The following is an 18372-nucleotide window of genomic DNA, read 5'->3' on the forward strand; positions in this document are numbered from 1 at the left end:
TGATTTACAAACAAATTTTTAGACCTGCCATGTTGTATGCTGTGCCAATATGGACTAGTTGATGATGATGATGATGATGATGATGGTCCCGCCACATACCCCTACAAAGGTTTGAGCTGGACGAGTTATCTTTAAGATAATTAAATAAGATCAATGTAATCGGTTTTGCAAACAAACGATCCGATTGTATATACAGATATAAAATCCAAAATAAAATTCCATACTGTACAGCAAAAATAAATTGGTAAAATGAACTAAAGAACTACACCTAGAATTTGTATAATCAACAGTAGTGATACATGGAGCTCATCAAAAGCTAAACTTGTGAAACCTCTCACACAGATTTCAAAAGCTCCGCCAAACATCGCGTTCTTTTCACAAACCAATATCGCAATCTAAAACTCACATGTATCTGAACATGGATCATTAGGTTCGACAACCAAACATCAAAACTTGTGTAACCGCTCCGTCGATAACAAAAGTTTCGGAACAACCGCGAGTACAAAATAATCTACCAGAAGGCTTACTACTAATTCAAGAGCATGATTCAACAGTTCATAAATTTAAAATTATTCATATCTGTAATCCGCGCGCGATGCTCAAACTTTTGTAGACTACACAAAGAAAGATTCAAAAATAAACTACGTCAATAAATTAAAATCCATCATCATCATCGAGGCGAACAAAGTAGTTTATCAGTGCCTCAATAAATAATAAAAATAAAAATGGTCCATAAAATCATCCGTTGTTAAAAACTTCGTCAAGATACATGTGTTAACGGGTAAAAAATTGCCGGGTAGCTGTTCAAAAGGCAGCTTTGACGTGTGAAATACATTGTCTCTTAAACTGTGTTAGCGTGACTGCACGTTTGATGTGTGAAGGCATCGAATTGAAAACATTTATACCTTTAAAAAACAAAGAGTTTTGTGAAGCGCCATACAGAAAATAGGGTGTTATCACACTATCCGCGTGTCTAGTATTATAACTATGAATATCACTTCCTCTTTCAATTCGATCACTCAAATATCGAGGCAGTAAACCGTTTATTACTTTAAAAATGAACACCATAGTCAAGTACACTATTCTTTGCTTCACTGACAGCCATTGTAAGGCGTCCAACAGGAAAGTTGAGGAAGTGAATCTATCACATTTTAAAATCAAACGCATTATTTTATTTTGTAAGCGCTGCAATCTCGATATTTGTGTTTCGTTAGCCAAGAAAAGGATGGAAGGGCAAAAATCCAGATGAGGAGAGATGATTGTTTTATACAAGAGTATTTTGCTACCAATAGTCAAATCGTGTTTTAATCGACAGAGCATTCCATACTTCTTGGCTATTTTCTTGATAACATTGTCAATATGTATGTCAAATTTTAGCTTGTCATCAATAATCACGCCAAGATATTTAATATCGCGGACGCGATCAATTGTCTCATCATCAATTTTAACAGAGACATCCTCATTTACTCGGGTTCGCGAAATTACCATGTATTTTGTTTTATTAATATTCAATCTCAATTGCTTGTATTTCAACCATCTACTTAGAGAGTGTAAATCCTCGTTCAAGCGTGAAACGGCATCTGCTAAATTTTTAGCTGCAATGAATATCACGGTGTCATCAGCAAAAAGATTTATATCACAAAATCGTAAGACTCGTCGCATGTCATTTATATACATAATTTCCGATTGTTCCGGTATCAGCAAGTTATTTCTATTCAAATACTCAAGCAGCTGGCCTTTTACTACAAGTTCCAAAATTTTCTCTAATGTGTGCAACATATTGATAGGACGAAACTTTTCGGCTTTAATCGTCCCAGCAACTTTTTGAATCGGAATCACTAGAGATTCCTTCCAAACTTGTGGCACGTGCCCAGTTCGTAAAGATCCATTTATAAGGTCCAGCAAGTTGTGTCCAATGACATCAAAGCAGTCTTGTATTACCTTGGCATTAACATTATCGACTCCAGCCGTTTTTCCAATTGAAAAGCAAATATTTTCAAGTTCTTCTAATGTTATTGGGTGAAATCCATCAAATCTACAATTAAAATTAATCGGCTGTTTTATTTCGTCAGGCTCATCAACTAACTCAATTGACTGGTTAATCAGTGAGACATTGTTGACGAAATATTGATTGAATTTATCTGCAATAACTTGTTCTGACTGTTCTACTGTGCCATCGAAGGTTATGGATCGCGGTTTGCTACTATTAGGTTTTAACAAGGATTTCAAAATTTTCCATAACTCTTTGCTGTTGTTTTGATGCTGATCAATTTTCCTCTGAATATATTCGCATCTCGTTTTTTCAACATATGCGAATATTTATTACGCGCGACCTGATACCTTTTCCAATGAATAGCATTATTACTTCTACAAAATTTTCTGTACAATTTGTCCCTTTTACGTTTGAATCGTAAAAGATCCAGATTGTACCAGCTGTTCGAGTTTTTCAGAGATACATATTTATGTTCTATTAGATTATTGGTACAGGTTTTCAAAACGTCAGTAAGAACAGCTGATTTTTGATCTAACGAACCGACGTTTGATTGAAAATTCACGTTTCTTGTGACAAGACCCGAGATAGCTTGTTTTGAATATTTTCTCCAGCACTTTAATTTGATAAGATCACTATTATTATCACTATTATCATCTACGTTAATTACTAGAGTTTCATGATCGGTTATTTTCAAATCACAAATCGTTACCGTACTAACGGAATCGACATTAGAATATACATGATCAATTAAAGTTCTACTGTGCTGAGAAATACGTGTGTAATCGAAGACCTTTTGTTTCAAATCAAAAAAGTCTGCTAACCGTTTCAAATGATTCGAATTATGGATGTCACACCAATTGATATTAAAATCGCCAGCGAGTATATTTAATTTACTAGGATCTATGAACATCTCCAACCAGTTCTCCAAAATTTCAACAAATCGCTGGTCATTTGAACTGGGAGAGTGATATAAAACTCCATAGTTACCCATCTTCATGCCACGTTCAACTGCAATGCCTAAGAACCAGTTACCATCACAAACTTCGTTCAATTGAAGCTTGAATTGAACCGATTCTTTGACATAAATAGCAACACCGCCAGTGTGTCTTGAATGTGATAAACAAGCAGCTACACTGTCAACGATATGCGTTTCAGATAAAAAGACTAAAAATGGACGTTTATCTTGTACAAGCTGACGTAATGCAACGTAGTTTGTAGAGAGACCTGCAATGTTCAAATACAAAATATCGAATTTATTTACATTCATACTAGAACTTGGTTGCTATTCATTGAAATGCAAGCTTCTCTTTTTGCGATCAACTAATCTTTTATACACTTTGCATTCAGTACTGAATGCTCCGTGTTTAACGTCCAAATTCGTTTTACGTTCTTGATTCATTTTATTACAATTAACACATTTCAATACAGATGACGTGCATTCAGATGTCTTGTGAGGTCCACTGCACTTAGAGCACGCGATAGCATTTTTGCAATCTGTGCTCATGTGCCCAAATTCTCCACATTGGAAACACCTAAGAATACTAATCTCAGGAACAACAAGGTACCGATCAAACCTTATATTTACTTTCTTCGCGGTCAACAAACAGCTATGACTGTCTTTATCGACTTCAATCACAACGTTGTACTTGTTGTATTTGAAACGAGGATTTTCAAACACCCGTATTACTTTTACATCATTGATAGCGATGTCTTCATTCTGATCTTTTAAAATCTGAATGAAGTCATCGGAGGAAAGTTTCTCGCTCATGCCCATCACTTTTAACCTTGGCACCGATGAGGGAACAACAGCATTGTAATTTTCACCCAACTCGCTTTGAATGCCTTCTTTCACAACATTAACACTATATCCTGTTGCACACTCAGCAATAATAGAGCCGTTTTTCCCGTTTCTAAAGTTATTGATTTTGTGTGTTTTTGGATCTAATTTGGTGGTCAAAAATTTCCGAGTATCATCGCTACTCTGGTTGGACTCTTTCGGTTTTATCACTATAACCGGACGAGCCTTACGAACAACCTTCACATCATTAGCGGTCGTACTTTTTGTCTTAGCTTTATTACTACTATTACTTTTCATCCCAGTGCACTTCTTCTTAACAATATCCGCGAAACTAACCTTTTCATTTAAAATATCATCAGACGCGTCGTCTGCTTCCTAAACCTTTCGCTTTTTACCTCTGGGATTAAGTGCCGACTCCGAAGTCGAACGAGATGAACCTTGCATTACATTCATTGCATCTACTTTACTGCGCGCATCAAATTGTAAAAATGAACCTTTCATATTTTCCAACTCATTTCCAATTAAATCCCGAAAACCAGAGACTGCATTGTGTAAGGCATTTTGTACCTTTTTCCCCAATTGCTCCATCCCGTCTTTCAACGCGATGTTTATCTGAGCAGCAATATTGTCTCGAATACCACCGATCGAATCAGAGAGTGAAGAAATCTTCTTCATCTCTTCTTCCAACTTTTGTGTATTCGAGAACAGAATATTCTGCTCGCCACAACACTGGCTTGATAAACATTGATCACACTTGAACACAACATTTACATTCTCCGTGACCAGCTTTGCCAATGGTTTGGTCATGGAAGTACACTTGTAGTGGTACACTTTAGCGCAACCACAACCCGAACAACTCATAGGCAAATCGCTGGGCAGGACCCCCATACCGCACTCACTGCACTCAACCATCTCGCTACTACCTTCACACAGCTTAATCGGTACCAATGCAGACGACACAAAACACAAAGAAACAATAAAGGCGCAAAAATGTTACCGGCCGCCAGCTGCTGCTGGGGCAGAAAATCCACAATTAAACGAAAATAACCAGCAGCGACAACCTGTCGGCTAGTTATTTCGATGCAGAAAACACTTGGGCACGCAAAGGAAATGTATTTCCCGCGGCACTTGATCAATTTCACACGTTAATTGATTTTTATTTATCACTGCACTGCAGAAACAAACTACACCGTTCACCGTTTCACCAAATATGATACCAGTTGCTGCAATACCAGAAAGAAGGCACTCCAGAGGATTCAAAATAAAATTATGAAAATGATTCTGAAGTTGCCTCCGTGGTATAGTACCAATGAACTTCATAGAATTTCTAATATTGAGACATTGCAACAAATGTCCAACAAAATAATTTCCAATTTTAGACAAAAATCGTTGCAATCTTCTATTGCCACGATTAGCTCCATGTACCCTTAGTATAAATCAAGTTAGGTTTAGTTTAAGTTAAAAACATTGTAATTCCTACATGGTTCAATTCAACCAGGTAAAAAATCCTTACTGCCAGAGGCAATTGAAATGTATTAATAATAACTAAAAAGTATCATAGCAAATAAGGATGATAGTGTTAAGAAAACACGGAACACCTAGTCTAAGAGATGAATGCATGTATTAGATAATTAGCAAATAAAATTGATAGTTAATATCTCAGTCATTTCTCGATGGATTTTCAGTTTTCTTGGACCATACGATCAAGGAAGAGTCAACGCTTCATACCCGGTGTACACTGAAATCGTTTTCTACGCGGTTTTTTTTTACACGAATCGCTTTTTATGCGATTATTTTTTCACTGGAACTTCGGGATTTCCGCGGTTTATACAGACATGTTTTGGGTCTTACGCGGTTTTTTTAGGTTTTTATAGAAGGACCTCATCCGCACGAAATGTGTCATGTACAAAACGCTAATAAGACCTCTATGGACATGAAACTTGGACCATGCTCGAGGAGGACTCGCAAGCACTCGGAGTATTCGAGAGACGGGTGCTTAGGACCATCTTTGGCGGTGTGCAAGAAGACGATGTGTGGCGGCGAAGGGTGAACCACAGCATCCAGAAGGTAGGTAGGCAAGGCATGTTTCAAGAATGCCGGACAGCAACCCCGCAAATATGGTGTTTGCTTCCGATCCGGCAGCTTCAAGAAGGCGTAGAATGCAGCAAGCGAGGTGGATACAGACCGGTAAAGAACCACTTGGCGAGCGTGCAGCGCATTCGAGGATGGAGAAATGCGGCCTCGAACCGTGTGTTGTGGCGTCAAATTGTTGATTCAATGTTATCTGTTTAGATGTAAGCTACATAAATCAAATGAAATGGAGATGGAATTGAGAGCAGTCCATTGACTTCAGAATCAAAAGTGGGATAATGGAAATTAGTTTGAAATAAATAAAATGAAGGCAGAGTTGAAACATGCACATTTTTTTGAAAAACTATAAAATAAAAAGAAGTATCCTCTAAATGTATTTTTTTCTCTCTTACCTATCTCAAGCGAGAAAGTTATTATTATCTCCTTCTTATTGGCATTACATCCCCACACTGGGACAGAGCCGCCTCGCAGCTTAGTGTTCATTAAGCACTTCCACAGTTATTAACTGCGAGGTTTCTAAGCCATGTTACCATTTTTGCATTCGTATATCATGAGGCTAGCACGATGATACTTTTATGCCCAGGGAAGTCGAGACAATTTTCAATCCGAAAATTGCCTAGACCGGCACTGAGAATCGAACCCAGCCACCCTCAGCATGGTTTCGCTTTGTAGCCGCGCGTCTTACCGCACGGCTAAGGAGGGCCACCAAAGTTATTATTATGGTCATGTGAATTAACGCTGGATTCTCATATAAGTGAAGACCACGCAATTTAAGCATGCATTCGAATTTTGAGGAGTAATCTGGTGTTGGGATCCGATTTTGCTTAAACAAAAATGTTCATAAAATCATGACTTACCTGCTTGAGCTCCAATGAAAAAAGTTAGCAATATATTTTTAAGAAAAGTTCATCACCTTGCGAGGAGTTGATGATGATGGCGAAGGTTAATACATACAGATATTCAAGGGATGGTGATATATATTTCAAGGGACATGACCGAGTGGAAAGAGCTACGAATTTACCGTCAGTAACGTGAATTATCAACACCCAAATGAAAGATTCTTGAATTTATACATTTATTAAAATAGACTAAATCGTATCTGATTTTTATGAAAATTATTTACAGTTACAATCAATCCGTTTATCAATCGTACGCTTGCACCTAACCATATTCTGCATTTCAATAGGATTTCGAAAAACTTGAACCAACATCTTGCGCCATGCATCGCCTTCAGCCTTGCTCATAACAATAAACATGTTTTTGAAACTTTGCTTTGCTAAACTTCTCCTCTTCACTGTCATGCAAACAGAAAAAGCAGAAACCATCCACTGTGCATTTGATATTTTGTGGATGATTCCCACGTACAGTGACCTTTAACAAAAACTTGCTTAAAAATCATAACCGCCGTTTTTTCTTCATGACGATTTTCGTTTTAAAATCACATTCAATTCCGGGAAATTTCCTTTCTGATTCTGTAACGTACGCATCCGCTCATTTTCGTACGTGGACACGGGGAAGGAAGCAAACGTGTGGGAAATGATTCATCGTTCTTATCAACTAGAGTCTATTTGTGGAGGGCAGTTTTCCGGATACTTCAACTGGGGAAGTTGTAAATGGGTGTTTTTGTATCGTTTGATATGACGGTTACATTCTGCTTCTTCATCATTTCTCACGGAAAGTTTTAATACTGATTCGTATGCATTGTCGGGGGCAGAGTTTTTTTTTTTTCAAAATATATCGAAACGAGAAAATTTGATTTCCTTCTTCAAAAATTACATTGAATTTCCGATAGACAGCTTTGAGTCACGTTCTTCTTCCATAAATATGATTTAAAGTTTAAGAGCGAAATTTTTTGTCACATAAATAAGTAGTAAAAGTGATTTCTTACGTTTGTGTGTCCTTACGCGTATTCCACCTGATATGACGATTTATTTTGTTTCAGTTGTTTTTATGTGTATTAGATTAGTTCAACGATGAGTAATACTGATTTTTTTAATAGAAACACGTTTCAGCTTCCACATTGTAACGGCCTTTTTTCTCAAAATTGACATGTATCTAGTTGCGAGACCGCATGAATGATCGATGTTATCAACCTTGTATTGTTTCCTTGTGTTGGTTTGCCTAATATTTTCCCTATAATAGCAACTCAAGATAAATTTCCTCAAGTGGCCTGCCAAGTTAGTATTTCTGCTAATCTGCATTTGCTCGGATCTATCGATAAAACTTTGAAACAAATTTTACACATATTTACAAGGTAATATTTTACAGATTGATGCATTTGCTGCCATCTCGCTCTTCTCCTTTTTGCAGCATCGGAAGGATCTGTAACGAGTTGCCGCTGCTGGTTATCCCCGTATTGGCTCTCCTTGTGGTAATCTCACGAAATTTACAGCTTCCTTTTTTATATCTTTGGCATTCAATTTAATCTAAAAAGTACTCTTTCTGGGGGGAAGGAACTGGATTGGGGGTGTGTCGAGGTCGAGGACGAGTCGTTGCTTCTTCATTAAAATCTAAAACGTAATATAAAAGCCACTAAGATACGTGATTCGCCAGTGTGCGAGATATATCTCCGTTTGTGATAGTTTAGTGCTGCCAGTAGTAGTGGTAGTTGTAACCGTTGCGATGGGGAGCACCATGGAGTTATCTCGGCCGGATCGAGAAGGACCTTGGCAGAACCGTCGGCGACACCGAGGATAACGAGTTGAGCAGCACCACAGCCGACAGCAGCACATTTGTAGCCACTTGAGCCATAAATCTCCGCCGATGGTTGCTCGAGCTGGAGTTGCTTTCTGATGGCACGAGCCGAGAATGGAAATTGATAAAGAAAACGGGATGGATTGTTATTTATGGCTGTTTTAAAGTAAATGCAAGGTGATAGTACCAAATGATTTGCTGGGACACCTGAATAATTTGTGCTTTGTTCAATGCTAATGGATTAGAGATAAAGTACCTAAGCTAACTTTGTCGTAATGCGCAATAAAACCAAATTAAAGTTTTACCAGTTTGTTAATTGGGTTTCTAATATCACCTATTCTAATTTTTAACATCCTCTATGGAAAACTTCTTGTCTTATAACAAACGCCCCCCGATGCCTTTTGGGTATTCCCTCATATTCACCGTGCTTAGATGCACACAACAAAACTAGTCCTAACATTATGTTTCGAAATAATCTTCAAGAAGGGGTAGGTAGTGAAAACTAAATTTTTCCCATTTTGATGAAACATCTAACATTTCGGCGAAGCAAAGGGGGAAAAACTAGGGGGAAAAACCTACAATGTACTACGCGTCTCCACACACTTCCTAAACCAGAATTCTGATTCGCCAACGCGTGGAATTGTCGACGCTTTTTGGAATTGTTAATACTATCAATATGGTTGAGATTTTATACAATTTGAAGATGGCATCAGGCATCATTGTTTAACTATTAAATGAGACAAAATACCCGTGAAAAACGTTACAGTCAAGGCAATAGAGCAGTCTTTGTTTAGCTAGGGCATATTGCTCCCCCTTCCCCTAATGTTTTAGCTGTAACGAATTTCACGGGTATTATTGCCGCATGCAACAGTTGAACAATATAGATAGCTGATACCAACTTCAAATTGTAGATAATCTCAACCATATTGATAACATTATCATTTCCAAAAAATGGTGATTTTTTGTTGCCGGAAAACTCATGGGGCAAAACACCTTTTAGAAAGAAGCTCTTAGAGAACAAAGCACCACACGTCGGTAAATCAAAATTTTGGTATATTGTAGTATACATTGTAGTTTAGTCTCCCTAGGGCGTTCTGCCTCGCCGAATTGTTAGATGTTTCGTCAAAATGTGGAATATTTTGGTTTTTTCCACCTTCCTTTGGAATATTTTGACATTTTTTTTCGCCCAACCTACATAATTTTAGGTCTAGTTTTGTTACTAATATCTCAAACACAGAAAATATGAGGGGGGGCGTTTTGGGGCCTTTTCTTCTACTTCAGCTGTTTGTCAGTGAGTGATCGATTCCCCAATCAGCATCACTGTTGCCGGCGAATTCCTTTGTGTAGGTGAGCTTCATAATCTTCGTAATTTTCAACTTTCCGGTTTACCTTAGTTTCCACATTTTTAAATACCAACGATTGTCATCGTTGTAGAATGTTTTGCCAAAGACATCATCATCACGTTATCGTTGACTGATTACATTTATCTTGCATTCAGCGATGAAGACTACAATCTTAGCTAATGAATATTCGCCAAGCACGATTTGAACACTCGCTGTAGCCAACGAAGCCAGGGTTATCAACGCTTTCTTTAATATATCCGCAATCTACTGATCTGTTACGAACTCCTCGTTTGAAGATGAAAACAACAATTAGATTCTTGAAGCTTTCTTGTTTTTGAATTTTCATTAAAAGAAACGGAATTCATTCAATTTTTTAGAACGCATTCTTCGAATATGTTAATCTTCTATGTATAAAAATGAGTTTGCATTTCCTTTGAGTCAATATAACTGATCAGCGGATGTACCAATTTGCCAGATTTTCTCACTAATGGATTCGTCTTGATATCAGCTGTGTTTTTATAAACGAAAAGACGGAAAAATTACCGGGAAAAAATTACAAAATATATCGTTTCCATGAGTTCTGAAGAAAGGCATCATGCTCGAACAGAAATCGGTCAAGAGTGCGACGCTGCAATCAAATGAAGGATTGACAATTTCAAAATCAACTCGAGCGAGACCGGGCAGGTTCAACTAGTTTTAGATATGTATTTCAATTAAAATGATGCATAAACGAATTTGATCGCTTCACGGAAATAGCCGAATGCCATCATGCGACATATCATTTATTTATTTTTCATCAGACTATATATTTTTTCATCAGACTAAGGCCGGAGTGGCCTGTGCTGCACATAAAAGACTTCTCCATTCAGCTCGGTTCATGGCTGCACTTCGCCAACCACGCAGTCTGCGGAGGGTCCGCAAGTCGTCCTCCACCTGATCGATCCACCTTGCCCGCTGTGCACCTCGCCTTCTTGTTCCCGTCGGATCGTTGTGGAGAACCATTTTCACCGGATTACTGTCCGACATTCTGGCTACGTGCCCGGCCCACCGCAGTCTTCCGATTTTCGCGGTGTGAACGATGGATGGTTCTCCCAACAGCTGATGCAACTCGTGGTTCATTCGCCTCCTCCACGTATCGTCCGCCATCTGCACCCCACCATAGATAGTACGCAACACTTTCCTTTCGAAAACTCCCAGTGCGCGTTGGTCCTCCACGAGCATCGTCCAGGTCTCGTGTCCGTAGAGAACTACCGGTCTTATAAGCGTTTTGTAGATAGTCAGTTTGGTACGGCGGCGAACTCTATTCGATCGAAGCGTCTTGCGGAGTCCAAAGTACGTACGATTTCCAGCCACTATGCGTCTCCGAATTTCTCTGCTGGTATCGTTATCGGCGGTCACCAGTGAGCCCAAGTACACGAATTCTTCAGCCACCTCGATTTCGTCACCACCGATAGAAACTCGTGGTGGGTGGCTCACATTGACCTCTCTTGAGCCTCTTCCTATCATGTACTTCGTCTTCGACGTGTTGATGACTAGTCCAATCCGTTTAGCTTCGCTTTTCAGTCTGATGTAGGCTTCCTCCATCCTCTCAAAGTTACGTGCCATGATATCAATGTCGTCGGCGCAACCAAATAACTGGACGGACGTCGTGAAAATCGTACCACTCGTGTCAATCCCTGCCCTTCGTATTACTCCCTCCAAAGCGATGTTGAATAGCAGACACGAGAGACCATCGCCTTGCCGTAACCCTCTACAAGTTTCGAAGGAACTCGAGAATGCCCCTGAAACTCGAACTACGCACATCACCCGATCCATCGTCGCTTTGATTAGCATTAGTGCATTAGCTGCCATAGCTGGTTCCGATCGATTGTATCATATGCGGCTTTGAAGTCGATAAATAGATGATGTGTGGGCACGTTGTATTCGCGGCATTTCTGCAGTACTTGGCGAATGGCGAACACCTGGTCCGTGGTGGAGCGTTCGTCCATAAAACCCGCCTGGTACTGCCCCACGAACTCCCTTGCAGTTGGTGCTAGTCGACGGCATAAAATTTGGGAGAGTACCTTGTAGGCGGCGTTCAGCAATGTGATTGCGCGGTAGTTGCTACAATCCAGCTTATCGCCCTTTTTGTAGATGGGACACACGACACCTTCCATCCATTCCTGCGGCAGAACCTCATCCTCCCAAACCTTGGTAATCACCCAGTGCAGCGCTCTAGCCAGTGCTTCATCACCGTGTTTAAACAGCTCTCCTGGTAGTTGGTCAACTCCAGGGGCTTTGTTGTTTTTCAGCCGGCCGATCTCCTCCTGGATTTCCTGGAGATTCGGAGCCGGAAGTCGCATGTCCTGCGCGCGTGCTCCTAGGTTCATTACCATACCGCCACTGTTGTCTGCCATATCGCCATTCAGGTGCTCTTCGTAGTGCTGCCGCCACCTTTGGATCACCTCACGCTCGTTCGTAAGAAGGTTCCCGTTTATGTTCTTACACATATCGGGCTGTGGCACGTGGCTTCTCACGGTTCAACTTCTCATAAAACTTTCGTGCGTTAATAGCGCGGTACAGTTCCTCCGTCTCTTCACGGTCTCGATCTTCCTGCTGGCGCTTTTTCCTCCGGAAACCGAGTTTTGTCTGTTCCGCGCCCGTTTGTATCGTGCCTCGTTCGCCCTCGTGCGGTGTTGCAGCAATCTCGCCCATGCTGCATTCTTCTCCTCAACTAACTGCTCACATTCGCCGTCATACCAGTCGTTTCTCTGATCCGGAGCCACCGTGCCTAGTGCAGCGGTTGCGGTGCTTCCAATGGCGGATCGAATATCTCTCCAGCCATCTTCAAGAGATGCAGCGCCTAGCTGCTCTTCCGTTGGGAGTGCCACTTCCAGCTGCTGCGCGTAGTCTTGGGCTAGTCTACCGTCTTGTAGCCGCCCAATGTTAAGCCGCGGCGGAGGACTCCGACGCGTGTTGATCACCGTCGAGAGTTTTGAGCGCAGACATACTGCGACGAGGTAGTGGTCGGATTCAATATTCGCACTGCGGTAAGTGCGGACGTTCGTGATGTCGGAGAAGAATTTACCGTCGATTAGAACGTGGTCGATTTGGTTTTCCGTTACTTGATTAGGTGATTTCCATGTGGCCTTGTGGATATTCTTACGGGGGAAGAAAGTGCTTCGGACTACCATTCCGCGGGAGGCTGCAAAGTTTATGCATGGTTGGCCGTTGTCGTTCGATACGGTATGCAGACTATCCGGTCCGATGACCGGTCTATACATTTCCTCCCTTCCTACCTGAGCGTTCATGTCACCGATGACGATTTTGACGTCCCGCAGTGGGCATCCATCGTATGTCTGCTCCAGCTGCGCATAGAACGCTTCTTTCTCGTCGTCGGATCTCCCTTCGTGTGGGCAGTGCACGTTGATGATGCTATAGTTGAAGAAACGGCCTTTTATCCTCAGCTTGCACATCCTTGCGTTGATTGGCTGCCACCCAATCACGCGTTGGCGCATCTTTCCCAGCACTATGAAGCCGGTTCCCAGCTCGTTGGTGGTGCCACAGCTTTGGTAGAAGGTAGCCGCTCGATGCCCGCTTTTCCACACTTTCTGTCCTGTCCAGCAGATTTCCTGCAGCGCTACGACATCAAAGTTACGGGGATGTAATTCATCGTAGATTATCCTATCACAACCTGCGAAGCCTAGCGACTTGCAGTTCCATGTTCCAAGCTTCCAATCGTGATCCTTTATTCGTCGCCTAGGTCGTTGCCGATTGTATCGAGTCGTATTATTTTCTATGTCGTTCGTAGTAATTGTTTTTAAAGGCGGCTTATTGGGCCTGCGCAAACCTCCTGTCTCGTCGGAGGGCCGTCGTGTCAGGGCTGTTTAGCGTCCCACCTAACACCAGGACTTGGGCTTGTGCGCTTTGAGCGGCACACGGTCGCTTTGGCGGAGCCTACTTGCGGATACATGCAGCTTTTTATAGAGGTTTAACAGGGCCCACTGTCAAACCCCACCACATCCTAGGCAGGCGCCACAACTTTCTTTAGCGATGCAATAATGGCAAGGATTTCGTGGCCACGCGTGGGTGCAAATTTGTTTCGGTGATTAACTCATCAAATTTTGCTACTTTAACACAAACAACTTATTCAAATGAAAGCTTAGACTTGAAATTGTGTGATTGAATTAAAATTTTGTTCATAAATAGTGTATGTTTGCTGGGAAACGCAAATTTTGTTGAGGGTGCCAACAACTGTCGCACCCTGCCAATGCAGTATTCTACCCTACATCGTTTCCATGAGTTCTGAAGAAAGGCATCATACTCGAACAGAAATCGGTCAAGAGTGCGACGCTGCAATCAAATGAAGGATTGACAATTTCAAAATCAACTCGAGCGAGACCGGGCAGGTTCAACTAGTTTTAGATATTTTGAATTAAAATGATGCATAAACGAATTTGATCGGACCAAAATATGATCCATATTCCGGATTCCAGTTTCGGAGTCGCTTCACGGAAATAGCCGAATACCATCATGCGACATATCAAACGTCATGATTTCAAAAGTTATGATATTCTATGGTTATTTTGTGCTTTCTGAGCCATATTGTCTGCGGTAAATATTATTTTATAATTTCGAACCTAATCTGCGATGACTTGATGTCGATCAATGGAAGCAAGTTATGGCATATTAAAATATATTTTTAGGGTTACCATGATGGAGATGGTACCTTTGAACAGCTTCCCAAAGATTTTCTATTCCAGATCTCTATATTTCCATAAGTCGACGGTCCCTTCAATATAGACTCATGTAGGTTTGACAGTAGTTTTTTCATGATTTAAAATAGCTTGGAGAGCATGAAATGCTTAGATCATGGTGTAGGATGTAAAATAATATGAAAATACATACATATTGATAGACATATTGTGCCTTACATTGTAGTTGAACCGCAATTGGTCTTTCTCCGGTTCCCAGCAAATTCCTAGCATTTTTACGGTTTCATATGGATCAAATCGAATGCTGGATTGAGTTCCTAGGCAATCTGCGTCCAACCCTTCTAGAACTGCTAGTTTATTGGACGTACATTTCCGGATTGGAAATCCTCCCTTCGACAACAGAATCGTCAGCTCCTCGCGCAACTGAATGGCTTTCGATATGGAATTTGCACCTCCTATGAAATCATCGACATAGAACATTTTTTGTAGCGCCACGTTTCCCAGTGGATGGGCTTGACCCTCGTCGATTGCGAGCTGCTGCAGGGTACGAGTAGTCAGGAAAGAAGAAGGAGCAAGGTATTGGACAGAGGCCTGAATACGCTACCGAGTCTGTGACAACAGAGATCCACTCTCGTAGAGGAAAATTTGCTCGCAATGCGACATTCCTCATTCTTCGTAAGATGACTTCCAGTCTTCCTAATAGTACTATGGCTGTGGACCATTGGAATCTACCGGAGGATATTTTTCTGGCAGATCCTGGCTTCAATCCTCCAATGAAGTGGACTTGATATTAGGATTACAGTACTTCTTCGATTGTTTTCCGTCCATGGACCATCCAAACCATGGAGAAATTCTGGAAAATTGAAGATATTTCAGCCAGGCCTGCTCTTTTAGTGGAGGAGAGAGCATGTGAAGATTACTACATCTCGACAGTTTCCCGAACCAAAGAAGGAAGGTATATTGTTCGATACCCAAAGCATGTGGATTTCAACACCATGATCGGGGAATCGATGACAGCAGCAATGCGTCGCTTCACTCTGTTGGAAGGGCGCTTCGCCAGAAATCAACCATTGAAGCAAAGCTATGAGAGTTTAATGGAAGAATACTTATCTATGGGTCACATGCGCCTAATCCCTAAAAAAAGGATAACTGATGAACTAGAATGTTTCCTTCCTCATCACCCAGTGATAAAAGATTCCAGCACGACCACAAAAACACGTGTTGTGTTCGACGGGTCTAGTAGAACCAGTTCTGGATACTCTTTGAACGACGCATTGTGTGTGGGACCTGTCGTTCAGGACGACCTTCTGACCCTCGTTATACGTTTTAGAAAGTTCCCTGTTGCTTTAGTTGCGGATATTGCCAAAATGTATCGCCAGATACTAATCCATCCCGAAGACACCCCACTTCAAAGAGTAATCTGGCGATCCGATTCATCTGAACCTCCATCTACCTATGAACTTCAGACGGTCACCTACGGCCTTGCTCCTTCTTCTTTCCTGGCTACTCGTACCCTGCAGCAGCTCGCAATCGACGAGGGTCAAGCCTATCCACTGGGAAACGTGGCGCTACAAAAATTGTTCTATGTCGATGATTTCATAGGAGGTGCAAATTCCATATCGGAAGCCATTCAGTTGCGCGAGGAGCTGACGATTCTGTTGTCGAAGGGAGGATTTCCGATTGGGAAATGGACGTCCAATAAACTAGCAGTTCTAGAAGGGTTGGACGCAGATTGCCTAGGAACTCAATCCAGCATTCGATTTGATCCATATGAAACCGTAAAATGGTAGGAATTTGCTGGGAACCGGAGAAAGACCAAATTCGGTTCAACTACAATGTAAGGCACAATATGTCGCGAACAACTAAAAGGTCCATCCTTTCGACTATTTCTCAATTATTCGACCCGTTAGGGTTGATAGCACCCATTATCATGCGAGGCAAAATATTGATTCAGGAGTTATGGTTAACGGCTTGTTCCTGGGACGACGAAGTTCCTGACAGGCTAAAACAAAAGTGGGACATCTTTTATCGTCAACTTCCCCAGCTGTCCCAGTTCAAAATCCAACGCTATGCATTCCAACTAAAGTCTGAAGTTCAACTCCATACCTTTGCGGATGCCTCAGAAGCTGCTTATGCACGCACGTTCAGTGGATTATTGTGTGCAGCAGTCATCGCAGCACAACTATGCAGTCGCATTACAGAATCTTTGGATATGAATGTTGCAGGTTCCTTTTTTTGGTCTGATTCCACGGTGACGCTCCAGTGGCTGAAATCCCCTCCAGGTTCGTGGAAAACCTTCGTGGCGAACCGAGTGTCTGATATTCAGATAACCACCCACGGAGCTCGTTGGAACCATGTTGCAGGTTCTCAAAACCCCACTGATTTACTATCTCGTGGTATGAACGTTGAAGATTTCCTAAGCAACACATTGTGGAAAATAGGACCAAAGTGGCTGTCTTGTTATGAAGATGAATGGCCGGTGTCCAAGCAGTCAGATTCACCCGAAGCAGATGCTGAACGCAAACCAGTTACCACCGCCGTAGCCCGTACTGTGCCCAAGTAACACCCAAATCTTTTCTCGTTACTCAACATTTTCCCGTTTGACCCGCATAATCGCCTACTGTTTGAAATTCGCCCACAACACCCGATCTAAAACCAGAATCCTGTTGCTTTTGTTGGCTCCGATTACATCCATCCACTGACCGTCGATCAACTTTCGCACGCCAGAATGGTGCTAGTTCGTCTCGCCCAGTCTGAATGCTTCCAAGAGGAAATACGGGACCTGAAGCAAAAACGTTCATTGAAAAGGCAATCATCTGTAAAGCTTTTGCATCCATTTTTAGACCAGTTAGGTGTGATAAGGGTAGTAGGGCGACTTCGATTGGCAGAATGGATTTTCGAATCCAAACACCCAGCTTTGCTTCCTAGTTTCCATCCTCTTGCTATACTGATAGCAAATTCCTTCCATACTAAATTAATTCACGGTGGCGGCCGTCTAACTTTAGCCGCAATGCGCGAAGAATATTGGCCGATTCATGGACGACGTTTGGTACGAAGCATCATTCGTAACTGTATCCGATGTGCCCGAGCAAATCCCGTCCCGGTTCGTCAGCAGATCGGCCAACTTCCAGCCGCCAGAGTCACCCCGAGCAGGCCCTTCGCGGTAACAGGAGTGGACTATGCCAGTCCTGTCTACCTCAAAGCAATACACAAGCGAGCCTCACCGACGAAAGCGTACATTTGCGTATTCGTCTGCTTCACAACGAAAGCAGTTCACCTCGAGCTTGTGAGTGACCTTTCGACCCCGGCTTTCCTCACTGCTCTTCGACGATTCGTTGCACGCCGTGGCCGTCCCTCTCACATCCATTCGGACAACGGCAAGAATTTCATCGGGGCGAAGAATGAACTGCACCATTTGTATCGCCGGCTGGTTGACCAGGAAGAAGTTGAGAAAATCCAAAGATTTTGCACAGAAGAGCGAGGCTGCTGTGAAGGTGGCGAAATCTCAACTCTATCGGCAACTCGGATCGTCGCGGCTTTCGTTCGAGGACATGTCAACAGTGCTGGCGCAGATAGAGGCAGCTATGAATTCCCGCCCACTCGTTCCTTTGACGGAGGATCCAGAAGATTGTACCGCCATTACCCCAGGTCATTTTATCATCGGGACGAGCATGCATGCTGTTCCTGATCCAGATGTTAGTGAAACTAGGATAACTCGCCTAGCACACCACCAACGACTTCAGCAGTTATTCCAGCAAT

The 18372-nt window shown here is 42.0% G+C and overlaps 1 protein-coding gene across 5 annotated transcripts in view; it reads right to left on the bottom strand.

The window, feature by feature from the left end:
- Nucleotides 1-6933: 6933 nt before the first annotated feature.
- Nucleotides 6934-18372, bottom strand: part of LOC134213823 (uncharacterized) — a 44987-nt gene continuing 33548 nt past the window's right edge. For all 5 annotated transcript variants that reach the window (XM_062693190.1, XM_062693189.1, XM_062693188.1 and 2 more), the window contains exon 7: nucleotides 6934-8671. In XM_062693190.1, coding sequence (XP_062549174.1) covers nucleotides 8523-8671 — 149 coding nt within the window. In that variant the 3' untranslated portion in view covers nucleotides 6934-8522. The remainder of the gene's footprint in view (nucleotides 8672-18372) is intronic.

The sequence above is a fragment of the Armigeres subalbatus genome, chromosome 2, assembly GCF_024139115.2.
Source record: "Armigeres subalbatus isolate Guangzhou_Male chromosome 2, GZ_Asu_2, whole genome shotgun sequence".
NCBI lineage: Eukaryota > Metazoa > Arthropoda > Insecta > Diptera > Culicidae > Armigeres > Armigeres subalbatus.